The sequence below is a fragment of the Centropristis striata genome, chromosome 1, assembly GCF_030273125.1.
Source record: "Centropristis striata isolate RG_2023a ecotype Rhode Island chromosome 1, C.striata_1.0, whole genome shotgun sequence".
In the NCBI taxonomy this organism is placed as follows: domain Eukaryota; kingdom Metazoa; phylum Chordata; class Actinopteri; order Perciformes; family Serranidae; genus Centropristis; species Centropristis striata.
Genome location: NC_081517.1, coordinates 36,613,973 through 36,640,916, shown reverse-complemented (window position 1 = coordinate 36,640,916; position 26,944 = coordinate 36,613,973). Strand labels below are relative to the sequence as shown.

The window sequence follows — 26,944 nt, the reverse complement described above, 5'->3', positions numbered from 1 at the left end:
CATTAAATTGAATTTCAAGTTAAATTTAAAAATAATTTTTACACACCTGCACACCTGGTAGAGCACATACCACAGAGGCCCAGTCCTCGTAAGTGGGCGGCCCGGGTTCGAATCCAGCTCGGAGCCCTTTCCCGCATGTCTTCCCCTCTGTCCCCCCCTTTCACTCTCAATATCTCTCCTATCAATAAAGCTACAAAATGCCCCCGAAAAAAAATACATTTTTAGTTTTATTTCCTGCATGGAAACACTCATTTAGCCGTCTGCTAGCTAGTGAGCTAGCTTGCATCCACCATGCTGCTATGCTACACTAGTTATAATAGAAAATGATCCAAACAACGAACTCGCTCATCTATTGATAGCAATGTGCTTTCCTACGCTGTGACAAGAGTGTGCAGATGAAACATTAAGTTGTCAAATTTTACTCATTTAGCGTCCTGCTAGTTGGCAGGCTTGCTAATTCCAACGTGCTTTCATGCTGCACTGGTTACAGAAAATGAGCCCACATAAAAAAGTATAAAGTATTTTTCCAAATTACAAACACTATTTTTACATATAGACATCTATTCGTACAAAACATAGCACATTTATATTCATGCCAACATTGGAAATAAGGACTTTTGTGTCTCTGGATGGCAACACATAGGCCTAATTGTAAACCATGGAATATTTATTCATCATTGTATCTGCATTTACAAATAACATTTTCTCTCCATATAGTTACTGCAGTTCTGCACTGAACACATGGTTATGACAAGTTATGACAAGTTATGACCAACACCCTGTGCAAACAGAAATACAAGTAAAACAGGATGTCTACTATTCTGTTATTAGAGTACACAGTATCGCATGGTGTGGTCAGGTTTGGCACACTTCTGGTCAGGACGACCAGGTCATTGCCCAATAACCTGCAGCTGTGGGAATTGCCTTGAGAAAATTCTGAGCTTTAAACGGCCACATCAGCATTGAGATTAGATGATGAGATAAGAGGGTGTGTGGTTTAAAAGGAGTGGCAGACTGTGAGTAAGGCACTCCTCTCTGCAGAGTTGTCCAGCTCACCCTCACCGCCACCATGACCTTCGACGGCACCTGGAAAATTGATCGCAATGACAACTATGAGAAATTCATGGAACAAATGGGTGAGTGATGTCAAACTGGGCTGATAAAATTCTGAAGACTGGGTAGTATATTTCTTAAATATGTGTAATTTTATGCAATGGTAGAAAAACGATTATCTCATTAACTCGTTATCATGTCTATTCTTGGTGTAATAATATGTTCATAATATGATCTGGTAACACAGTTGATAAAAAAACTGATAAAGTGTATTCAAAGATAGTTGTTCTTCCGAGTCAAAATGTCAATTATGCAGCAAACTGATAATCATGCAAATGTTTTTTCTTAAATCAAATTAATAGCATTTCTTAGAAAAATGGGTGCAGTCAAGTTATAGTTAATGGCTTTAAAAAGTCTATACATTTTAAAGAAGATTGAAATACTGGAGCTTAAGTGTATAGTGAAAACACTTGGCAGCACTATGACCCACTGAACATGTTTGTGATTCGACTTTTGTACGCACTCAACCCCTTACACACAAACAAAGGAACTACATGCACTTGAAAAGCGATTAAATCCTGACAAACTTCCTCTGATTGTCAAGAGCCTATTGAACATATTCCGATGTGTCTGTTGATAGGAATTAACATGGTGAAGAGGAAGCTGGCCGCTCACGACAACCTCAAGATAACCATCGCACAGGCCGGAGACAAGTTTCATGTCAAGGAGAGCAGCAATTTCCGCAACCTGGAAATAGACTTCACCCTGGGGGTCACCTTTGAGTACAGCCTTGCAGATGGAACAGAGCTATCAGTAAGCAAAAGTGGCATCTAGTGGATACACCCTATTCATCAAAATTACTCAGAAAATTATGTTTACAAAAAAAGACTAAAGTTTGTTCCCTATTTAAGTGAGTCATTTAATGCAATCATTCGTTTAGATGTTAATACTTTTAGATGAGAGAGATTTCAATCACTTCAGACTTTGAACCACTGAGCTGCAAGAAACAGGTCAAGAAATTTGTTAGCTCAAGGCTTGACTTTTATTGTGGTAAACCTTTGTGCTCAGTTGATTTCAAACTCTCTATTATGAACAGTCACAGCCCTGACACTGTCAACACTCATTTCCCACCTAGTATTGATGGTATGATTAACAGGGTTTTCTCTAAGTTTTTGAAGGAGTTAGGTGCATATATTTGGTGGGGGGTTTCCAATTAAAAATATACAATTTCACATCATTTATAGATAATTATTATTATTATCATCTGTGTGCAAAAAATGGAAACGCTAGTGCAGATATTAAACAAACATCAACCAAATAGCTTACTTGCTAAAGAAATCAATGGGAGACCAACTACAACTATTTGATCTGGGAAAAGTAATTTAGTTAGTTTTGATTTTACATTAATTTAGCATTGGTGGTGTCTCATAATAGTAGGGAAATCCCTGAATAAGTGTAATGTCTCACCCTGCAGGGTGCCTGGACCATGGAGGGAGACATGCTGAAGGGAATCTTCACAAGAAAGGACAACGGAAAGCAACTGACAACAACCAGAATCGTTGTAGGAGATGAACTCATACAGGTGGGGGGAATTTATGTACAAGAGTCTACAAATTATGGCTTGAAAAATACACATTTTATATCAAACACCTGGGAAGCCTTGTAACACTTTTTAAGAACCATCATCATATATTAATATGGTATATTAATAGTTTATGGACTTAAAAGTTAACTTAACTTAAGTTAATAATTATTTTACTTTTCAAAAAATTGTTAGTAATATACAATATATATACAATAATTTAATATAAAAATCTGCAATGGCTTCCGAAATTTCAAGAACTAAAAAAACAGCATATATACATATACTATATATATATATATATATATACACACATATATATATATATATATATATATATATATATACACACATATATACATATAAATATACGCATATACATATATATACATACATATAAATATACGCATATACACATATATACATACATATATATATACACACACACACACACACATATACATATATATATATATTATTATTTACAATTATTTGAAAAATAAAGACGGAATGCATCAAATAAAATAAAAAATGAAATAATTTTCAAATCATCTATAAGCATTATATAGATAGATGGACCTGATATTTGTACCACTTTGTTAATGGTTCATAGTTAATGATTGACTTGCAAACTATATGCAACATACTAAGATAATATGGATGGTTATTATAGAGTTGCAACTGATGATTATAATAATTACTTAATGACAATAAAGTATATATGCCGATGTAAAATAAAAAGTCCATGTTACTGTGTGAAACAATACAATTTTAAATAACGTACATTATAGCATTACTAATAATTTGTAAACATGATTAATTATTCATTGTTTTAGAGTAAAATAACTATAAACTTAAGTTTAATTAAGAATGAATTATTCTATTAATGATGGTTATTATAAAGTGTTACTGGGAGGCGTTATTATCATGAGATACTGCATGATGATTTAGGTAAAACTGTCAAAATCTAAAGTCTTATTTATAATTCAGTGAGATGCAGAAACTAAGAACTTATATAATAACCTTGTCTGACTGGATCTTTTTCAACAGAGCTACAACTATGAAGGAGTGGACGCTAAGAGGATTTTCAAGAGGGGTTAGACCAAACTGATCAACAAGATGTTTGACTTCAGGATTACATCCAGTATTGTGTTGAGTTATCAGCAACTTATACCAACATTACCTGTAAACAGTGCACTACTTGTAACGACCATAAAGTATTTGAATTGCACAGGATTTTGATACCTGCAGTAATAAAGCCACACTGCAACTGCCTGTTTTTGTGTGTTTTATATGATAATTTTCAGTGAGAATCTGTCAAGGTTAAAAAACATACGCAGTGATTAATTTGAGAGTGATACAATAATTTAAACTTTATTCAACAATGAATAAAAATAAATATATATTATCTACAAAAATATAAATTGTAGACAGATTTTATATGTTTCTTTAAATTGATCTGTACTTACACAAGTCATGAAGCATTCACTGAAGCACCGACAACTCAACAGTAATGTCAGGCCGAATCCTAACCGCACACAGAGGTATGACAACAGGATTCAGTGAGACATACACTTCCAACACATCAGGCCACATCAGCCAGCAACTTATCAGATAAAATCAGTGACATAACAGGGGAAAGTTCTCCTTTGTTCTTGGGTGTTGATGCAATACAGTCAAATTGGGTTCCATCTCCATATATTTAACACAAGATAAAAGATATGGATTGATGCAATGCCAACTGTGACGTAATGTGACACAGGACAAAAAGACCCTTTTGTGAAACAGGCCCCTGGAGTATTAAAGCCTTACTGTGACTGATGGAGCATGGGTTCAAGAGGAAAACCAACTATCAGCTTCATAAACAGACACACAGGCATGCACACACATTTAATAACCCAAGTAACATTTCAATTACACATTGAGGTTCTTTCAAACTGGGAAGATCAGATTTTCCCATTTTCTGCTGCTGAAATTGAACATGTCAAACTTTTGCAGCTGGACGCAGAGTGAACAGTGAATTTGCTGCTTTTGTTGTAGCTTCTGAGTCTGAAAGGGCTTTTAGGAATATTATAGCTGGCACAAATCTCTTCCTCATCACTCACTCACACACACAAACACACACACACAAAGTTCAATGGTGCACACAGAGGCGTGTCATCAGATATGTCACTATTAGCATTGCATATTTAAAAAGTTTTGCATGACATCCTCCGTCTCTTTCACTCATCACCTCAACTGTGGTTTCACTCACAAATAACATGACCCACTGAAAAATGTCAAGGCACTCTTGATACAACTGAAGACACAAAATTCAACATGTAAATTACGTGTGTGAAACCAAATCATATTTTTACAGATGAAGAAAATAATTAAATAACAGGAAAAATATTGTAATCATGAGTCACATAAGAAACCACAAAAAAAAACACTTTGCAGGTGAGACAACATTAATATAAGATGATTAATATACTCCATCTGAGCTTCATCTAATTAAAAGGTTGTTTTTTTTGTCCAGTGAATATATTAGGTATCTTATAATAACAGTAAAAGTGATTTAACCTTGTGTGAAGGCATCCTTATATTATTTGGAAGATCAGGCTGGTCAATTACAGCAATTTTTAATAGCTCAGTTACACTGAATGCCTTCGTTTTCTTGAATTTAAACTTTGTCAATAAATAAATCCATGACAAATGCAAGTAGATGCTCAAATTACAAGTTTAGTGATTACACACTCGCACACATACACCATCCTTTAGTGTCAGACGGCACAAACACGACACACACAAACACAGCAAATTCAGTGCCTAAATGTGTGCGGTTAGAATAGTTGGGAGGCTACTCTTGATAGACAAAAATACATAATGAAAAAGTACGCAAAAAATGGCAGGATGTTTAGGAAAAGACTTGGTAATCTAGTGAGCACAAAAAGAAAATTGATATCAATATTTAACACTGATTTTCTGTGTTTTTGGGAATGTTGGATGTACAGAATACTAAGCTTTAAAAATGCCAAAATCTGCTTTTAAAGTAACGTTAAAGTCATTTTTAGTGAATGCATAGTATGTCTTGGACAGTCAGCGTATTGTTTGCATCATATGTTTATATTTACAATGGATGCATAACTAAAAGTATGCGTCACTGCATGAGCAAGAGAAGCAAACAACATTCAAGTGTTAAAAACTTCCAACTGTAGTTACAAATTGTTATTTAATTAATTGATTTACTACAATTAATTAAAATCTACTAGAATTTAAGTTTGTCGGACCGAACGTCCAGTATTATCATGCTCATGCGTATGCTGTACACACAGCTAGTAAGACTTTGTAAAGGCCACATGCAGGTTTCAGAACGTTAGTCTTCTGAACAAGAATAATTGTTGTGTTGTACGGTCAATATCAGATAGGCATATTAATTATATTGGCATCATTATGAAAATACCTGCAAATACAGACCTGTTTAAATCTGTCTACTTTAAAAGGAAGACTGAAAAAATACAATTTGACATCACTGTGAATTACAAAAAGGGATTACAAGAACCAGCACAATCGAAGGTAGAATACACTAGGTGATGGCCATACTGTATATAGAGACCTGCTGAATAACATGAGGGCTGCCCGAAACACACAACATCATGGCCAACAAATTGTAGGATTAGTAGGAAATTCAACACTCTCTAAGGTCTATACATATTAACGAATGGCGGAAGAATCTTTGTCCACAGACTTTTACAGCCAAAGAAGCTGACTGGTACGGGGCAGCCCTCAGTCATTCATTAACACATAAATGTTGTAAAATAACTGATAAGTGATAACAGCTGAAACAAATCAGTAACTGAATATACGCAAGTGTTGCAATGTCTGTTCCCTGGGGACCGAAAGCCCTCGATGTGCATAAAGTCAGTAAGCTGCCCAGTTATTACTCCTTTGACTGGTGTAGATGAGTGAACTACCTTAAACCTGCTGCTAACCTTCGACCTGTAGGTTTTATTTTGTGTAGAATGACATCATATTCTCATAAAGTATCATATTTTTTCCCGTTAACGTGCTGTGATCTGTCACCACATTCCCTTACTTCATCTTTGTATAATTACTGTACAGACCACAATATAAAGAGCCTAACTGTGGCTCACTATCATATATTGGTATCAATTCTGCAGCACGACTGCATAACTATTGCACAATTAAAAAATAAACATTTCAAACTTGACATAAGGTGACTATAAAGAATAATAAAGACTCAAGAACCCTTTGTGCAAACTGAAAACAGTTCAGATTTTGGTTAAAACAAAATCTTCTTGCAGCAATACTGCGGGACAATGGAAGACGGTACAGTATACGTGATAGTTGATCATTCATCAACATTACGCAACAGCATTTAGAAATAGGTTTTTACTTATGTGACAAGCTTGCATAAATAAATTCCACTTAATTTGGAGATGTCGCGCTTCAGGACATTTTTCCATTCTGTAAACTCTTTGGCATCCAGTTAGTACTCTACTGACCACTGTCCATCCATGTAAACAAACCTTACCGAGTAACACTCATAAAAAACCACGTTCATCCAGTCCTTTGGCTGTCACTTGGTTCCATTTTGCAGTGGGTTTATTGCTATTATGGCCTGTAAAGAAAAAAAGAAAAGAATAATCTTGTTGAAATGATTCTTTTATGATTCACCCTGTGTGTACATTTACACCACAATAAAGTAAAACAACTGAATACTGTTATTTTGTTTTTTCCTGTAACTATCAGGTAGAAGTGGTGAGTATAAGATGTTTTCAAAACAAATCGAGTGGGAGACTCCCCCCAAAACTACAGATCTTCAAGGGCTTTTTTCCTCATATGGAACGCCAGCGGGGACACTGGAAGACGTAAACCAGCCTGCAGTGGGTACAATATACAACGACAAACTACTGCAAGTGGCAACATTTGCAGTTCCTCAAATGGCCACTTGAGGCTGGCTACAAAAGCGAGTCAATCCCCATAGACCCCCATGTTAAAATGCCCAACTTTACAGCAGAAATTTGCAGCCTGGTAGAAAGAAAACACAGGGAGGGATGTGTTTTTTTTTTTTAATTCACCCATTTAAATTATATTAAGGCTTAAAGTTATGCATAATTAAGTGTCTGGCTGCAGTGAGTTGCTGTGAGTTTCATGTTTCGGCAACCAGACTTCATTCAGCCCACCTTAGCTCCACCCATTTGGCCATTTTTTGGATTAGCAAACATCACAGAGATTACGTCCATTTTTTATACAGTCTATGTTTAGAACTTCTACATGCTGAGTCAAACCTGTATTTCACTGTTGGTCCATTTGTCTGTTTTCATCACTTTTTTAAATTTATCACAAGCTGTTGTTTTTGGTTTTATGTAATATGTTTTTTCACATCGGACAGTTTTAAAAAAAATGGCAGTTGCCAGATTGGGCCACGTGTTCAACCAATCAACATACACTTATGTCACTCGAGGTTCCTCTGGTGCTGGGAGAGCACTTATTCAGGAATCAGGAGCCAAAAACTCCTCAAAAATGGCGTTCTAGGAACTACGACCGCTACTAGTTGCTGTGGTGTGGACACGATGAAATTGGGCTTCTTAGAACTATGAAAGAGTTCCTCAAATCTGAAATTGCAATAGTTGTCATGGGATGCGTCATTTAATATTTTGATTTCTATGTAACTGGTGAAATAGTTGATAGTCTTAAAGCGTTAGTGGATTAAAAATAACCAGAATTTCATTGATTCAGAAGTCATCAAAAATCTAAATTTGCCAACAATATTTTTGGTGATTGATTTGCAACAATGTGGCCTGAAACAACTAGATTAAAGCAATGAATATTTACATATAAGCTCACAGTATATACAGTATATTGTCATAATTGTTGGCCCTTCAGGTTTGCATATTAGAGAGGCTTACTTGTTTCAGGTCTGGCTTTTGGCACATCTTGTGAGTATGTGTCAGTGGGGAGTGTGTGGCTGGTATCTCTGCGCTCAGTCACAACCACTGTCCGTGGCACCGTGGCAGAGAGGACAAGAGGCCTCTGGTTGTGGTACTTGAGACGGTATGTTTCCGTCATGCAGTTATCCACAGTGAAGTATGTTGTCAGAGAAACCTCTTGAGCCGGCGCCGGCTGTTCCACTCTGCATCCAGTCAGTCTTTCCTCACTTTCACACGACGACGGGGTGCTCCTCTCCGGGTCGGAGCCCGACTTGGAGCTTGCATCTGAGAAGGTTCTTAGGCCTGAAATGTCAGGCCTCCTGTGAGGACTGACGAAGGACGTGGATGAAAGACGAGGACTCGATGGAAAGGGTTCTTGAAGCATCCTCGGGCGGAACACGGCGTGGCTCGTCTCGCCCTGGTGAGGAGAGATCCGCTGGGTGGGTCGGAGGTGAGGAGATCCCGTGGTGCCGAGCTGACGCTGATTGTTCAGTTGGAGGGGTTCTGCTGTCACATTGCTGGGAGGGTGGTACGGCAGGGTCATGTGAGGACACTGGGGTTCAGAGGCAACGGCCTCGTTGTTGCCGGGGCGGTAAGTGTTTTCTCTATCCTCAGGCTCAGAGAGAGCGAGATCGTCTGAGCTGTTCCACTCTGAGCTGCTGGTTTTTGTAATGTGCCTCAGGGCTGTACTTTCTCCAGCGTGCCCTCTACAGTTTGTCAGATCCTGCTGCTCACTCTGCCTGTTATCTGAACCAGCGGAGTCTCTCTCTGAGGCTTTTCTGGAGGTACTAGAAGTGTACTTTGATTTCCGTCTACAAGAAAGAATGATGGAAATTCTAATTTAATATATTGGAAATCCAATTTACGGGTCCTTGGGCCTCATGCAGGAAGTGATATATACGGACAAATTTCAGATTCTGATTGGTTCTAATTTTGTTTGTACCCACTGATTTTATGGGATTCACCAATGTTTTCCTATTTAGATAGATGGGATAAAATTTGACGTGTTGTCGAGAGCACACTCTTAACAATAAAGAACAACATCAACCAACAAACATTCACAAATTGTTTTTGCAACACAAGAACCATATTTTTTTAATTTGAGCAAAATAAAATAAATTCACAAATATATAATCAAATTCATATATATATATATATATATATATATATATATATATATATATATATATAATATTATTTCTATATCAGATTATTATATGTTTCAGCTCTGTTTTTCCCCCTGTATTGCTCAGGAAATAATGCTTACTTTATTTAAGTTTATATAACAGTACATCATTTTCACTACTGCTGAAGTTTTTCTAACAGCCTTTTTGTGGGCGCATCTCTGTGTGTCAGAGTAATTGCCTACTGCACAACACAGCCCTTTTATAGTGTTTGGGCAGTGTTACCTATGCTGATAAAAATATGCATGATAATGTAGGATTTATCACTCAGCACACCTGGGTAAGAGCAGATTTGGATGGTTCAACTGGAGTTGATTTCTCTTATTTTTTCCCTTAACAGAAAAATAAACTGCATGAGGCCCTTTATAAGTACATATTAGAACAAGTTAAACAACGTTCATAACAAAGGGCACTACCTCGAACTTGGACTGCACTTTAGATGTGAATGTGAAACTTGATCATGGTTCTTTCCCTGAGGTTTGGGTTGATGTTTACCTATAAAATATAAAACAAATGTGGTCAAAACATAGTGACAGAAAAAGAAAGAAATAACATATAAAGAATAGAAAGCTGTACAGCAGGTCTGCTCTATTGTGGCAAGTAACTATTTACGTACTGCAGCTGGTGCAAAAGGTAATGTATTTTTATCTTCTGAGCCTTCCTAGAGTTAAATTTACCACAACAAAATTAGAACAGGGAAATCTTTGAACCTATGTCAGAAGATAAAAATAGCAAGAATACAACAAATGAGAAGACATTCAGCATAAAAAACAGGAAGACGATTAGAGCATTGCGGGGGGGAAAGATTTGAGTGTGATGGGTGAGATTAATGACTTGTTTTCTCAGAATTTTGAGATTTGATTCAGAATCCTGAGAATTAAATCAGAATTCTGCTAAATCTGAGATTTTAGACTTTAATCTCGTAATTCTGATTCATTTTACACATAATTACAAGATTAACATCACAGCTCAAATTCTTTTTTTCACTTGCTCCTAATCTTTAACACAGGTCAAAAAATTAGAATATCATTGAAAAGTTTATTCATGTCAGTAATTCAATTCAAAAAGCGGAAATAACACATTATATAGGTCCATTACACGCGGAATGAAACATTTCATGTCTTAATGTACCTAATTTCTTCTAAGTATAATGATTAGGGCTCACATTTAATAAAAACCTAAAAATTCAATTATTTTTTGGAATATTACAAAACCAATTTTAAAAAGTATGTTAAATATGGAAATGTTGGCCTCTGAAAAGTATGTCTACCTACAGTGATGGAAAAAAATATTAGACCATTGTTTTCTTCAATGTCTTGTTCATATTAATGCCTGGTACAGCTAAAGCTACATTTGTTTGAACACATCTAATGACAACAACAAAAATAGCTCACAAGAGTTTAATCTAAGAGCTGACATCTAGACATTTTCCATAGTTTTCTTGATAATGATTTTGGGTATTATCAAGAAAAACATGGAAAATTATATCAGAGATATCAGCTCTTAAATTAAACTCTTATGAGATAGTTTTGTTGTTATCATTATATTTGTCCAAACAAATGTACCTTTAGTTGTACCAGGCGTTAATATGAACAAGAAATTGAAGAAAAAAATGGTCTAATATTTTTTTCCATCACTGTATATACACTCAATACTTGGTTGGGGCTATTTGATTTGAACTACTGGAAATGGACTTTTCCATGATATTCTAACATATTGAGGTGCACCTGTAGTTATGAACTCCTTGATACACTTAAGTAGATAAAAATCAAGAAAATCAATCAAAAGTAGAGAGCAAAGCAGAGACAAAATCATCTGACTATGAAGCCGATGTCCTCTCAGGACACAAGGTGGCAGCAGCAGAGTTTCTGACTTTCTCACAGCTGGATGAACCAGTCAGCACGCTCACTCCGTGCACCGGCGCAGCGAGAGGCAGCGTGGTGCTGAATTCCTTCCCTTTAAAAATAGATGTGTCATTTTTTTTCTTTGCTGTTGCCTCAGAGAGGCCCATGCAAGGATAAAAGCTTTAGCTGTCTGTTGGACACTGGCTCTGGATCCACATAGCCTCGATAAAGTATCAAGTGCGGCGCACTCAAAGTACTGCATGAAACAGAGAGATATTTATGACAATGCCAGGAGCCACGTCCAGCTGTGCTATCTGAACGAGCTTTGTGGGATTATCATCAGATTAATGCCTGTGCAGGGCGGACTGGGTGAAGAGGTTAGAGGAGCCAGTGCAAGCTCAGAAATCAATCTTTAATTATTCTCACATTATCAGCTCACACTTCATCTGTTATACTGACGGAAATATAAAGAAAGTAAGAAGCTTGATTTATTTCTAAATTAAATTATGCAGGGTTTTTGCAGAAAACTGGTAAATGTTGTATTTACAAATCTGATTTACTGAAAGACAAAAGTCTTATTCTTCCTTGCAAATATTTTTCTGGAAGTGTTGTAGATTAGATTTGACAGGATTTTAATACTCTTAATCAGTTTTAATTTTCCCACTCAAGCTACTTTTGTTGGTGGTGTCTCATTTAATCACACTTTTTTCCTTTTATTAAATCTTTTTTTTTTTTTAACTCTGCCATAAAGTTTAAGATGACCTGATGTAGCCTGTTAATTATGAATAAATTCACATTTTGCCATTTACAGTGTCAGGCAACTACATAAACAATACATTTACTCAACCCATTACAGTAGAAAGACTCAAAAAGAGAAGTCTTTAAAGGGATAGTTAGATTTCTTTTTTAAGTGGGGTTGTATGAGCTAGTTATCCATAGTCAGTGTGTTACCTACAGTAGATTGCGGTTAACACAGCCCCGGTTTGAAGCATTGTTCCGCTGTGGACAGGGGCGGCAGCTAACACATTATTGCCACATAAATAAAGGCCCATCAAAAAAAACAGAAACAAAACAATATCACATGTAACTAATATTCTCACCGCCTTACCTGCCCTGTTTAAGTAAGAATAAATCAATCTGGATCAATATATCAAATCAGTGATCACCGATCCAATATCATTGATACGAATGGACAATATCAGTGATGCATATCATCATCTTTAAAATATGACTTTATTTTGAAATCTCCACTTCATATTTATTCTTCTAAATAAGTCAATAAAAGTAATGTTTATCATTTTTCATTTAATGAAAAAAAAAGACCTCAGTAATCAGATTCAGAATCATCTTTATTGGCCGGATGTGTGCACATACTAAGAATTTGACTCCGGTTTCTCTCTCTCCCTCTCTCTCCTAAAAATATGATTAAAATTGTATAAAAGTATCAGCATCAACAGTACAGTAATTGAGTAAATGTACTTTCCACCACTGCAAATTATTTCATGTCATATTGATCGCAGGCACCTGAATCCAATCAACTCTAAATCGTATGGAGGAAAACATGGTATTGTTGTCCAAATAATCAATATAGTATCGTTGTTTACTGAAACTTGTGATTTACAACGCTAGTAATTTTACCCTGCAGGACCAGAAGCTGAAGTTTATGTGTGTTGTTGAGTGATTTGTTTTAGAGGGTTAGTTTGGATCCACAGCAGCACATTGCTTGACCTCAGTGTTGGTAACCCTGGCTGCTTTTCCAAACTGGGGACGTGCAGACTGCCATCTACTGTCGTTAATTCACCGATTTTTGGATGAGTAGCTCATGTAACCCCACTTTAAAAAATCTGAACTATCCTTTTAAAGTCTTGGCACTTACCATTGTGTGAAGGTGAGGACGGTAGACTTGATTTGGCATCACCTCCTTTTTGGTGCAGCAGACTGAAAGTAAACGATTCACATTATGTTTTCATAATTAGTCAAATAGTATTTTGAGAAAGCGGTCAGCACAGCAAGACATAAAAAAACTTCCATGGTGTTCTGAGGCATCGTGGGGAAACACATCAGTAGGATGACTGAAACGAAGGTATTTCAAATTGACAAAAACGTTATCATGAAAAAAATAATTTAAATACCTATTTGATTCTATTTGATTTTTATTCATTGACAATAATCTTTAAAAAAATGTCCATACATTTTTTTTTATTTAGATATCTTAGTTAGTTAATATGCCAATAATGTATATTAATAAGCTAAGAACCCTAAAATAAGCAGTAGTTTGTGGTACTTTTAGTGCATTTTCTCCACATAAATGCAGACAAGTGAAGCACATTAACAGTATACACTTTACTATACTCAACTGATTATTAATTTATCCTTCATTTAAAGGAAAATTATACCACAGACACACATGCAGCCTCAATAACATTCTCTCACCACAGATGTTTATTGTCTACTAAACTAAACTCTGTGTAGATCTTATAAATTTGAGGTTTGCTTCAATGTGCAGTTTTACCTTTCTTCCCAATGCATTGGTATTATTTATAGCTTATCTGACAGATAATGTCATGGGAACAAGCCATCTGCAGTTCAGTTTCCAAGGAAATTAAATGCATTTCTGAGTGATGATGCACAGCAGCGTCATCACCCGTCATGCATCCCAGAATAACAGACTGATGGAAGAATGTACTGAAGGAAATAGTGCAGAGGAGTGGTTGAAGAGCATGTGGCCTGTCTGTGGTCATTGTTAATTACATATTTCATTATTTCCATGCAGTGGAGCCAATAATTGATTACTGGATGTTATTTATGGGGCATTATTTCGGATCCACAATTAAACTTGAACTGCTGCGAATATAAACCTTGTGATTTTCTTCCCATGAACTTTAGGGTTTTAAACTTAGTTTCAATGAAGATACGTTTTAAAGGATAGGTTCGCAATTTTATAGAAGAATAGTGAGGTGTCTATACTGACCATCGGACATATTCTTTCCCAGTGTGCTTTTTATGTAAGAGATTGGGGACAAAATCCAGAGTCCTTGTTCAAAAATGTCTTGCAAAGTTTATCTGAAGCTAAAAAAAAAAGGGTTCAGTCACCCAAATTAATCAACTTAAGTGGAAATCTTCATTCTGACATTACATAAAACAAGGACTGTGGATGATGTTTCTCATTGTGTATATTGAAGATGTATCAAGAAGGGTTTGTTTTCATGGCAAGCATGAACAGGAGGAATGATAAAAGGAAGACACTGTTCATATGGACTTATGTCCCTCATATGGTATTGTTCGTATGGACATAATGTGCAAAAATCAACATTCAAGTCGTTCAAACCTTTGTGTTTTATAAGGAATATTCAAACAACATTTCTGGCCAATTCTGACAGCCATGATAACAGTCCCCAGCTTACTTATGAACAGCTGCAACAACTTGATATATTTACCTGGTAATGTCCCACTTCTTAAATATAAAACCTCCATTTGTCCATTAAACAACACACAGTTTTTTCTTACCTTTGCAGCTGTGCCTCTTGAGTCGATCTCTGGTCTCTAACAACAAATCCATCGACGCCAGGTGAGTCGGGATTGGTGGAGCCACTGCTGAGTCTATCGCTGCTCTCATAGCCAGACTCTGTCCTTTGGATGGTCCAGGTGTCGCTACGCAGCAGCGTCTTGGGGCCCCCCTTGAGTCTGCCGCCCCTGTGTTGGTTGGTCCTGCTCTCTGACTCTACAGAGCTGTGACTCTCCGTCTCGTGCCGCTGCTCGTCCTCATAAATGGTCATTAAACACTTCTGCTTCCTGTCTTCTCGGGTGCGTAAGTATTCCCGCTCGCGCTCTCGGCTTTGTTCAGCGTGCACTCTTTCCTGGGACGAAGGCTTACTGTGCCGCGGGCTGTCGTGTTGCTGCTGACGCCGCTGCTCCAGTTCATTCAGCACAGTGTCCACATTCAACACCTCGCGGATGGGTCTCCAAGTGGACTTGGATTTATTGCGGCTTCCGTCACTTCCACCTTTTTCCCATTGCTCCTGGCAGCTGTCCTGATCATAGCGACTCGGGGAAGAGTTGTTCCTCCGGCTGTGTCCGCCACCCTGCGTACCCAGCGTCTGTCCACGTGGCTCCTGAGACCCTCTGCTTAGATGGTTTGAGGACTTCTCCGTGCGCGGATAGCTTTTTGATTTCTGGTCCACATGAGGCCTCGGCCCATTCTCTGAAGGAGACGAAGATCTTGCGTGTGGCATCTCTAAAGAGAGCGTACACGGATCATTGATCAACATGCTCTGACACACAACAGAAATCTGCACTTGTATGTTTTTGCTTTTGCCTCTCTATTATCAGTGTTTCCTATGACTCAGACACTATGCTCTACCTTTATGTTGTGATGGGTCCATTTTCCGATGCCCTCGATCCTTTTTGGAGGTTTCACTTGGCCTCTGCAAATTCTCCATGAAAGGTTCCTGGAATTTGTTAGGACTGCCAAGGGGATGTTTCACTGAGGAAAAAAAGAAATTGAAATGGCAGATGAGTCGATGCTGCTCAGGGATGTTTGGTTCTTAAGTAACATTTGCTGAGTGCGCTGATGTAAGGGATGCAAATTGTAAATAATTGGCCCTAAATTCCTTTTTCAGGCATAAAACATCCTGAGGTTATGAATGACAGATTAGGGCAGGGTTAAATTCAATCGGGCCAGATTTTAAAACCAAGAAATTTAGCTGGGACAGATATTTGCAGTAAGCAGCAGGCAATGCCGCATTGTAAACCAACACCCATAAATGTAATGAAAAAAGTTTATTCATTTTTTCCCTTTGAAATTTGGTCACATCTGAAACAGGCTCGTCTAAAAGTGCATTAAAAAAAAGTGCACAGTAGTTAGTTACTTTTAGGTCGAGATTTAACATTAAAACATGATAAATTTAAGGTGACTAGGCTTTTTTTTTTCAATTAAACCTCATAACAGTATATTAAGTAATTAAAATGAGCCCTGCCTTGAGAAGATTAAAACACTGCTTACATAAATGCATCAATAATAATAATTTAATAATACATTTGCAGTAGATAAAACAATCTGAGTTGGTCCATTTTGCATAATGAGTACTTTTTTTTCATTTTGATGCTGACACTTTTGTACTTTCACTTCAGTAAGTATTGAATGTCGGACTTTTACTTGAAGTGGAGTAATCTAAAAGTGTGGTATTCGTCATTTTAGTTAAGTTATGGATCTGAACACCTCTTCCAACAGTGATTAATTATTATTAATAGTCGATGCAGTTACAGTTTTTGCGATGTGGCACTCTCACCTTTCATCTCTGTAAAAAAAAAAAAAAAATCATACCAAAGAACAGATGCTAGTACATCATTAGCAATGTTAAAATACACTCTTGCTCCCACATTTGCCAGCCCTGTGGTGAGTTTCTTTGCCTCTGTAACAAGCAGGTCACTCTGAGAAACAAGAGATGCTGTGAACTGCGAACATCTGCCTCCAAATCAGACCTTCTCCACCCAACAGCTGCACTGGCTTCATATTATCATTGTTCCTCCTTTTAACTTTTTATTTTATAAGTACTGCCCTTAAAAAGATGCTCCATGTGTTAAGATATACAGTAAAACATTACAATGTACAACACAAGGCAAGACGTATTGCATAGTGCTGTGTGCAGCATGTGCACAGCTGCTGGTCGTTATGACAGCAGTGAGTAAACTGTGTTATTATGGATGTCCAGCTAGTTCAAACGGATACTAGATTGAGATGGAGTACACCACAACTGCTAAGCAATTAACCTGTACACACTTCATCATGTTGCCTGAAGTTACACAGAGACTCTCAGGCTCAGTAATGCAAGTAGCACTGCAGGGCTGTGCACTATTTTAAATTCTTGTTTTTAAGAGTGGACAAGATTAACCACTATGTATCGAAGAGGAAAAGATGGTGAAAAACAGTAAAATTTCAATATAAACTTATTTAAAAGAAAGAGATAACAGTGAATAATGCATATAATACATATAATAAGAATAAAAAACTGAGCCATGTCTTACTCAATGACAAAATAGAAATCAAACACTTACGCTTATTTTGATAAAAATAATCCAGTCCCATGCCAACCAAAGTGTCTGGACGCCAAACTAAAGCAAAACAATCCATCTAAACAGGCAGGGCGCCATTACAAAAAAAAAAAAAAAGAGAAAAAAAATATCCAGGCAGATAAATTAATGGAGGCAAACATAACATGGGAAATGTCTAGGGGAGGAGTGAGAACCGTGGAGCAGGAGCAGGAGTGCGTTTGGCCACAGGAGCAGGGATTATGGAGGGAGGCGTGGGTGGTAATCTGCGTGCAACAGAGGCATCATCCTCATGTCAAGTTCAAGCCAGCACACAGGGCAGGACAATCTTTCTGCCTGCGGTTTAACAGCACTCAACAAACCCCCGATGCAAACCATAACTGTAATTTGCGGAGTGAAATCATTACTTTCATGGGTACTGATGTTGTTTGATGCTTATTGTGCCTCGTGATAGGTTCATAAAAATGTCCGGATGCTCTAATAGAAATTAAATGATTAAACAAATTGATCACCATTGCGAGACCTATCATAGTCTTTTCTTAATCTTCAATACTAAATGGACTATAAACACAATGCAGAAACTAATTTATGTTTATGTTTTGTTTTACACTCATTACATATATGTTTTCCAATTCACAGCCATTTTAACATGTGTGCACAACTATTTTTTTTAGTTTGGTCTTGGTTGTTTTTATTTTTATTTTATAGATTTCTTTTCTATCTTTAATCTATTTCAGTTTTCTTAATCTATTTTTATTACCTTTACCGTTTTTACTTAGTACTTGTGCTGCTGCATACATGCATTTCCCCCATGGGGATCAATAAAGGAATATCTTATCTTATCTTATCTTATTAGAAAAAAATCTGTCCCTTACATTGGAAAGTTTAGTTAGATAAAGCATATAACCTATAAATATAACAATAAAAGAACATAGTAACTTATTTATACTTTTTATATAAATATAAAGCATGTGAGCACTTGCAGAAATGTGTGTGTGTTTAAGGACAAAGATACATATCACATATATTTATCAATTTGTTTTCTGATATGCGCCAATATTAAAAAATGTTTTCAAAATTTTAGAAAATTATGCTTGCGGTGGTTTAGAACTGGTTTCATATAGCTATTTAAGATTAAGATTAAGATTTCCTTTTATTAGTCCCACAACGGGGAAATTTCAAGAGTTACAGCAGCAAAGTTGATAGCAAAAGAGAATAAATAGTAAACAGCAGTATAAACTGGAAATATAAGAGAGGTATTAGCAAATAAACAAGTAAAAATATAATAAAGTATTAACAATCTACAATATAAACAAGTAGAAATCTAAAAATTATTAACAATTAAAACAAAAATACAATAAAAACTTTATGTAGGGAACCTTAGAAAAAATGTAGACAGGGTCAGCAATTGGATATGGACCATTGCATAGATTTTTTTTCAGCTATTGACTGATACTGAACAAACTGGACTGAGGATTATTTAGCTATTTATTTAAATATATTCTTTATTTTGCCAGGTTATACTTATAGAACTGGTTGACAATGTAATAAACAGTAATGCATATGCATTATGTTAAATATTATTTTAAAAAGTTATTTGTTTACAAAAGCAGCCTTCTGGGAACCTTTGCATTGTCATATTGGAGCCAAATCAATGCACATTTCACATAAAAATTTGTTATTTTCATTCTATCTTTTTTAAAAATCACTATATCGGCTGCCATATTGGTAATCTGTGAATTGATGCTGTCTAAAATCAGTGTCCATCCTCACTCTTCAGCAGTTGGTAGTAATAAAATAGAGCAGCTGCATTTTCTCTGTCACATTGTTTGATATAGTATTCAGATCCCTTACTTAAGTAAATGTACTAATACCACACTGAAATTACTCCACTACTAGTAAAAGTCCTGCATTCAAAACTTACTGAAGTAAAAGCACAAAAGTATCAGCATCAAAATGTACTTAAAGTATCAAAAACAAAAGTACTCGTTATGCACAATGAACCCACTCAGATGGTTTTATATATTCCAAATGTATAATTTGATTATTTGTATTGATGACATGATTAACTCTTGAATATACTGTTATGGGGTTTAATTTTAAAAATGTCTCATGACTTTAAATGTATCATGTTTTTTATGTTCTTGATATGTATCTTGACTTGAAAACTAACTAAAGCTGTCTGCTAAATGTAGTGGAGTAAAAAAGTACATTATTTGCCTCAAAATGTAGTGCTAGAAGTATAAAGTCACAAATGTGAAAATACTTAAGAAAAGTACAAGTACCTCAAAATTGTACTTAAGTACAGTACTTGAGTAAATGTACTTTGTTACTTTCCACCACTGCTTTATTTCATCTAATTTATTCTTTTTTTATTTCTCAAAGAATCACTGAGGGCAACCCCTCATTTACAAAACACAATGAAGAAACAAACAGCACAGGTAAAACACTTGAAAAACATTAAAAACAGTTACAGTGAAAGGCAGAGTTATTGGTTATCATAGTTTTAAACTGGCCCATAGTTAAAGTTGTGTTGAGTTTGAGTGAATGTTGTAAAATGTTCCAGGTAGATGCAGTATTAGTCCGGGGAACATTGAGCATTAAGCATTAATCACTAGAGCGTATTGGATAATTACTATGTGACCAGTTTCATAAAGTGCTGAGGTATGGTGGCATGTTGCCTATCAAGACTTTATAAATGAAGAGGAACCAATGCAAGTCTCGTCTCACGGATAAAGGTGCCCCTCCAACCTTGTTGTATAGGAGTCAATGATGGGTAGAGTAACTGTCACTAGTGATGAATGGGGGTGCAGAGTGATGAACAGAGTCCAGTGAGGTGAGAGTGGAGGCAGAAGCATGTCTATAGATAACATCAGCATAATCCAGAACTGATAAAAAGACATCCTGAATGATCTGTTTCCTACAGAACAGGGGGAAGTTTGATTTGTTTCTGTATAACTATCTGATTTTTTGTTTTAATTCACTTGTAAGTATGTCAATATGAATTTGAATGTGAGTTTTTGATCTAACCAGACGCCCAGATATTTGTATTGTGAAACCCTTTCAATGCTGTGACCTGTTACAATGGTGATATGTAGACCATCTTCAGCAATATGTCTGGCTCTTTAGAATATCATGTATTTGGTTTTGTCTGAATTGAGAACTCATTTTAGATTGAGAAGAAAATGTTGTAGTTTGTTGAAGCATTGCTGGAGAGTTTCAATGGCTGAATGTGCAGTGTTTGAGGTGCAATACAGAACTGTGTCATCGCCGTAGAGATGGGCGTTACAGTTTGTTATAGTGGATGTTATGTTGTTAATGAAAGTAAACAGGTTTATATCATCATCATTGAGAATATCAACGATGTATAATATTTAAGAAACGTCTAAATATGCACATTTTGACTGTCAGTCAGAAGTTTGAGGGTTAGGTGAACTGATAACTGGAGGATTGTCTTACCGGTCACGTCACCATTTATTTGGGCTTTGTAGCGAGGACACATGGTGGTTTGTCTCGGTGCGTCTTCGTTAGACACTGGAGACCCCTCAGGATTGGTGTAAAATAAAAGAAGTGGCTGGAAATGTCCCCTGATGCATTTAGAGGCAACATCTTTCCATTTGGATCCAATCTGCGATCAAGAGTGTGATATAAGAGCGTGTAACACACAGTAACAGGTAGCACAGACTTTTGAGGGATCAAGCAGATTAAAAAAGCAAAGAGTTCCTAACCTCCTTTACAGTGGCATCATCGAAAAACATCCATTTTGAAGATTTGGTGTGATAGGCGAAGGCTGAGTAATGTTTACTCGAAAAACAGATCATCCCCACCAGATGAAGCTCAGCTCGTTTGGCATTTTCATCAGTGACACGGTTGAAAAGCTGAAATAGAGCAAATTGATCTCCACATGTTGCTCTTTGGCAGATACTAAATCCTGTGAGAATAAATCTTTGTGTGTGTTTTTCGAAAAAAAAAAAGTAAAAGGACTGAAACATCCTTATCATGACTAGTTTATGGGGAAAAAAAACATATAGTAACTGCCAGCTATGAAATATCATTTTTAGCACAAAACTGACAAAAATACTTATATAAACAGGATATAGATAGATAATACATTTCTACACCATCGGCCATAAAGTTGGAATATTTTGTTTTCAGACACAATCCTCTGTTAATTATGGTTTCATTTTCATTGTGATACAGCAACGGAAAAAAATATTAGACCAGCCTTGTTTTCTTCAATTTCTTGTTCATTTTAATTCCAAGGTACATTTGTTTGGACAAATATAATGATGACAACAAAAATAGCTCATAAGAGTTTAATTTAAGAGCTGATATCTAGACATTTTCCATGGTTTTCTTAATAAACATCAAAATCATTATCAAGAAAAGGTACCTTTAGCTGTACCAGGCATTAAAATGAACAAGAAATTGAAGAAAACAATGGTCTAATATTTTTTTCCATGACTGTATGTTTGGAAGAGATTGATAAATAAAGTTTTGAGAAGATATAAACTTTATCTGTCAAGAATGAATCACATTGTCACAATCATTTCATGGAAAGAGGTAAAAAAAAAAAATGTATTCCAACTTTATATAACCTATTTAACCTGCTAAAATATATTTTCTCCAATGTGCAATAACTGTAAAATGCAAAGTACTTTTCAGGAAAACAAACAAACACAAAAAATAGCAGATATGTATGTATTTAATGTGTATAGAATGTATGTATGTGTCTTATTTTTTATATTCTTTATTCTGTCTTCTATATCTATGTGTCAGTATCTTGAGCTGCTGTGACAACTGAATTTCCCCACTGCGGGATAAATAAAGTCGGTAACGCTTTATATTAAGGTCCTTGTAACAACCATTAATTAACAAGTAATAAGGCCCTTGTAAGTCCTTACAAGATGCTTATTAACATTATTGTGTGTTTATAAGCTTATATAAGTGTTAATAATGGCATTACAAACACCCATGACCCACCCATTATGTCTTTGCCATGCCTTTATTAATCTTGTTTTGTTTGCTTATTGATATTAAAATATACTTTATTGATCATCTATTATAAGTTAACTACAAGTTAACTATGCTTTTTGCAACTACCGGATCTAAAGCGAGAACAATGCCTTATTACTTGTTAATTAATGGTTATTAAGGACCTTATTATAAAGCGTTACCATAAAGTCTTATCTTATCTTATCTGTGTATTTGCCACCTAATGAGGTTTGCTTCGGCTCTTACCCCACACAGGTTCAAACGAGGACCGAGTGACCGAATGACTTCGTCCGTAAGATCCGACTGCTCAGCATCCCAAACGAATCCAATAGTGACGATCTCCGGACAGTTCATGAGGACACGGCGGATCTTGATGCTCTGACCACAGTTGCTCTGCAAAATATATTAGATTAACATTTGAAGGTGCAAAATTATATCAACATGCATACAAGAACACAAACATTAAGTCCTGTCTTTCAATTTAAGAGGGCAAGAACTTCATCAGTGGATTTTAATGTCAATTTCGATATGCATTCAGGACAGAGGCCTACATGCAGCTTAGCACAAAGAATGGAAATGTGATGAAACAGTTAATGTTTCAACAACTCAAATCTGTATCTACAAACTGTATCTCTGTATTTAAGATGTCTAATGATTAAAAAAAATGACAATTCAAGGAGCAGCTAGTTTAAGCGTTTCTATTTCTGTTTCGTGACAAACAACAGCTTGGCCCAATTAAGTCAAAATGCCAGCTTTTATAATTCTGAGCAAAACCCTGCAGATGCTTGGATTTGTAGGTGAGGTGATTTTAAGCTTACAAAATACAACAATAACAAGGATATTAACAAAGTTTACACACAACAAAAAAATCTAAAAAGATACAGGAATGAAACCAAAAAGCAAAAACCAGCTTAACAAAGTGCTTTACACAAGATCAATGATGAACAAATAAACAAGACAGAAACCAGTTGACGCAAGTGCTTTTAGGTCACGCGAGTGGTCAGTTCGATACTTATCGTTGTCATCTGTGTAGATCTAGTGTGAAGGTGTTCAGTAAAGATTTGGGTCTTCTGTCTCTTCCTAAAGATTGAGAAGGACTCAGCAGATTGGATGGAGTTTGAAAGTTCGTTCCACCACCGGGGCTCTACAGAGAAGAAAGAGTCTGGTTTGAGATGCAGAGGCCTTCAGCGGCGGAGGAGCCAGACGTCTTTCACTCGAAGAGCGTAGTGGGCGGGAGGTTTTGTGGACCTGAACAAGGGAGTTCAGATAAGCAGGGGCTGTGCCCGTTGATGTTTTGTAGGCAAGCGGCAGGGTTTGGAGTTGGATGCGGGCTGCAACTTGGAGCCAGTGCAGACAGATGAGTAGCTGAGTGACGATGTGCTCTCCTGGGCTGGTTGAAGACCAGATGCGTCGCGTTCTGGATCATCTGCAGAGGCTTGGTGGGGCAGCAGGAAGACCCGCCAGTAGAGAGTTGCAGTAGTCTAAATGCGATAACACAAGGGCCTGAACCAGGAGTTTTGTCGATTGTTCGGTCTGACCTTCCTGATGTTGTATGGGGCGAATCGAAACAATCATGCAATTGTGGCCACATGAATCTTAAAGGTCAGTTGGTCATCAGTCATGAAACTCAAGTTCCGTGCAGAGCTTGTGGGCACAAGTTGCATGGATCCAAGCTGAAGATTGATAGGCTGATATAATGCGGGATGGGCTGAGATGACAACAAGCTCCATCTTAGAGAGGCTGAGAATATCTCCTCACAGTCTGCTAGCTGTATGTTTTCTGCATAGTTTCTGTATAATAAAAGTGGAGCACACTGTAGCAGCGACCTGTCAATTGTAAGGCAGCCCCGCCCTATATCATACTCAGCTTTATCATGTATTTTAGTCTAAATGGAATCATAGTACACAAAATGAACATCATGCTGTTTTGAAGAAGACTTGAAACTGAAGATTGAGACCAAAAACTTAAAATAATGTTTAATGAGGTAATAAATCAAGTGGGCTTGTTTTCTCATAGATTTGTCTACAATCAGGCTTCTTTTTGCAACCAATGGAGTCGCCCCCTACTGGACATAAGAAAGAATGCAGGTACTCAGAGAGTGGCTCAAGGATAAATCCCCTGGATGAATATAGAGAAAGAGAAACATTCTGAAGGAGCGATGACAGGAAGGATGTATTTGTTTAGGTGTTGAACAATCTTTCTCCAATATCACAGACTCCACCTTTAAATCAGTGCTACATTTTTGAAGACAGGTTGAGGTTAGAGAACACTCAACTTCATCCAACTGATGCAGAGTGAAGACGAAGACAGCAGTAGCTGATACAGATGAGAGAAAAACAGTAGATATACCCTTACTGCTATTTATATCCTTACACTAGTCTGGCACGTCTCCTTCCGGCCGCTTCAAGTGCAGTCACAAATCAATAAAATCAGCACAAAACAGTTTTCGGCTGTGCTAACATAATGCTCAGGTGTTTTAATGATCAATTTAATTTCAACCCTATAAACGGGATTAACACAATCGTCTTTGTGTCCATGTTACAGTATCAGGCTAGATGTTCTGCTAAATTATTAATTAATAGTTGCCTGTAATGCATCAGCATTTTCTGTAATTATGGCTGAATTCAGATGTTTTCAAAAAACGGAAGAACAGGGAGAAGTATTGAGCCTCCACTTTGCAAAGATGTCAGATTTGCTAATAACATCACATTAAATGTAATGACAGTAAGTCACATACCGGGCAGCTTCGGAGGTCACCTGTGTTGTTTGCTGCCTGCAGCAATTCTCCAAACATGTCCGACCTGAGCCGCTCGTTCTTCCCCAACATGCGATCAACCTGTTGGCTGTGAATACAAATTCATAGGTGGTCAGAAATATTATATTTTCCACTCAGTGGATATATTCCAGCAACACAAACAGAAATTCTATTAGGTATAATGTTACGTCATTCTACAATTATTAAGATTAGACTCTTCAGTCCTTGTTGACGCTGCCAGAGATAATTCACCTTTATGTTTATGAATGATGTCCTAGTTTGCAGTAGTGTTGACCTGGACTGCATTATATTGAATTGCGTTTTTATAGTTCTTGTGTTTGTAAATGAGCCATAACATTAGATCAATATCTCATCAATATCTCATCCAGAATGCAGCTGCTCGATTGGTCTTCAATCTTCCCAAATTTTCACACACAACACCCCTCCTCCGCTCCCTCCACTGGCTACCAGTGGCTGCGCGGATACGCTTCAAGACTCTAGCTCTGGCGTACTCTGCTGCTAACGGTTCAGGTCCTACTTACATCCAGGACCTTGTCAAACTCTACACCCCTGCCCGTCCTCTACCCTCTGCATCAGCCAAACAGCTGGCGACTCCCACCCTGTGTGGGTCAACTCGCCTCAAAACCACTTCCAGACTTTTCTCTGTCTTGGCTCCCAAATGGTGGAACGAGCTCCCCACCGACATCAGGACCTCAGACAGCCTGGACATCTGAAGACCTATCTCTTCCAACAATACCTCGGTTAAGTTATGGTCACCTAACATATATATTTAAAAAAAAAAAATAAGCTCTTATTCTTTTCTCTTCTTTTCTTCTTTAACATATAGCACTCCTTTAGCGATGACAGTTAGCTCTTAAAGTTCTGTACTTACTTGATTCCTGTGGTCTATGTCTAGTACCATCAGGTTGAATGCACTTATTGTAAGTCGCTTTGGACAAAAGCGTCTGCTAAATGACATGTAATGTAATGTAATGTAATATCAATATCCAGTTCGACTACACTGCAAACTCCAACCTCAATAATAAACAAACAATAGCTGAATGAATAATTCCTTGACAGTGTCAATAGAAACTGAAAATTATTTCTGTTGTGAGGGTACATTTTACGGGTGAGACATATTTAATATTTAATGTATTTAGTTAATATTAATTATAACTAGTTAAAACAGGGATGCACAATTAATGTAAATGTTTTTCTATAAATTATAAATGGCTGTAAGTGCAATTTCAAAATTGCAATATTTGTTAAAAGCAAAATATGTATTTCTGAAATTATTGATGTTCTGTAAGCTGCCCCAGCCTACAAATTATTGACATCAAAGACTTTTTTTGGTACAGATCATTGCAATGAAAGAAGATCTTAACATTTTAAATGTTAGTTTATATGTATATATATATATATGTTTATATATATGTTTTTTTGTTGCTGTTTTTTTCTGTTAACTCTTAGTTTTTCTGTTAACTCTGTTAACTATAGTTTTTCTGTTAACTTAAGCTTTTTACTTTTTGCAGTGTGCAGATTTTTCTAAT

At 36.6% G+C, this 26,944-nt stretch overlaps 2 protein-coding genes across 3 annotated transcripts in view; one reads left to right on the top strand and one right to left on the bottom strand.

The window, feature by feature from the left end:
* Positions 1 to 707: 707 nt before the first annotated feature.
* fabp2 (fatty acid binding protein 2, intestinal) lies at positions 708 to 3,845 on the top strand. Of its 2 annotated transcripts, XM_059340883.1 has the most exons (4): positions 708 to 1,136; positions 1,694 to 1,866; positions 2,528 to 2,635; positions 3,686 to 3,845. In XM_059340883.1, the coding sequence occupies exons 1-4, from the start codon at positions 1,070 to 1,072 to the stop codon at positions 3,734 to 3,736; spliced, it is 399 nt and encodes a 132-aa protein (XP_059196866.1). In that variant the 5' UTR covers positions 708 to 1,069; the 3' UTR covers positions 3,737 to 3,845. The 2 variants fall into 2 exon arrangements, with proteins under 2 accessions (XP_059196866.1, XP_059196859.1); XM_059340876.1 differs by lacking the exon at positions 3,686 to 3,845 and having other exon boundaries at positions 2,528 to 2,798.
* A 137-nt stretch (positions 3,846 to 3,982) lies between these two features.
* The window catches only part of usp53b (ubiquitin specific peptidase 53b), a 31,510-nt gene continuing 8,548 nt past the window's right edge, over positions 3,983 to 26,944 (bottom strand). The window contains exons 8-17 of the mRNA XM_059340863.1: positions 25,377 to 25,482; positions 22,886 to 23,032; positions 21,373 to 21,522; positions 21,104 to 21,272; positions 15,957 to 16,079; positions 15,104 to 15,830; positions 13,473 to 13,534; positions 10,169 to 10,247; positions 8,548 to 9,380; positions 3,983 to 7,256 (exon numbers count right to left, since the gene is read on the bottom strand). Coding sequence (XP_059196846.1) covers positions 7,180 to 7,256; positions 8,548 to 9,380; positions 10,169 to 10,247; positions 13,473 to 13,534; positions 15,104 to 15,830; positions 15,957 to 16,079; positions 21,104 to 21,272; positions 21,373 to 21,522; positions 22,886 to 23,032; positions 25,377 to 25,482 — 2,473 coding nt within the window. The 3' untranslated portion in view covers positions 3,983 to 7,179. The remainder of the gene's footprint in view (positions 7,257 to 8,547; positions 9,381 to 10,168; positions 10,248 to 13,472; positions 13,535 to 15,103; positions 15,831 to 15,956; positions 16,080 to 21,103; positions 21,273 to 21,372; positions 21,523 to 22,885; positions 23,033 to 25,376; positions 25,483 to 26,944) is intronic.

Coding starts and splice junctions, on each gene's coding strand:
- fabp2 (XM_059340876.1), top strand. CDS start 1,070: ATGACCTTCGACGGCACCTGGAAAATTGATCGCAATGACAACTATGAG. Junction 1,137..1,693: donor GAAATTCATGGAACAAATGG/GTGAGTGATGTC, acceptor GTCTGTTGATAG/GAATTAACATGGTGAAGAGG. Junction 1,867..2,527: donor CAGATGGAACAGAGCTATCA/GTAAGCAAAAGT, acceptor CTCACCCTGCAG/GGTGCCTGGACCATGGAGGG.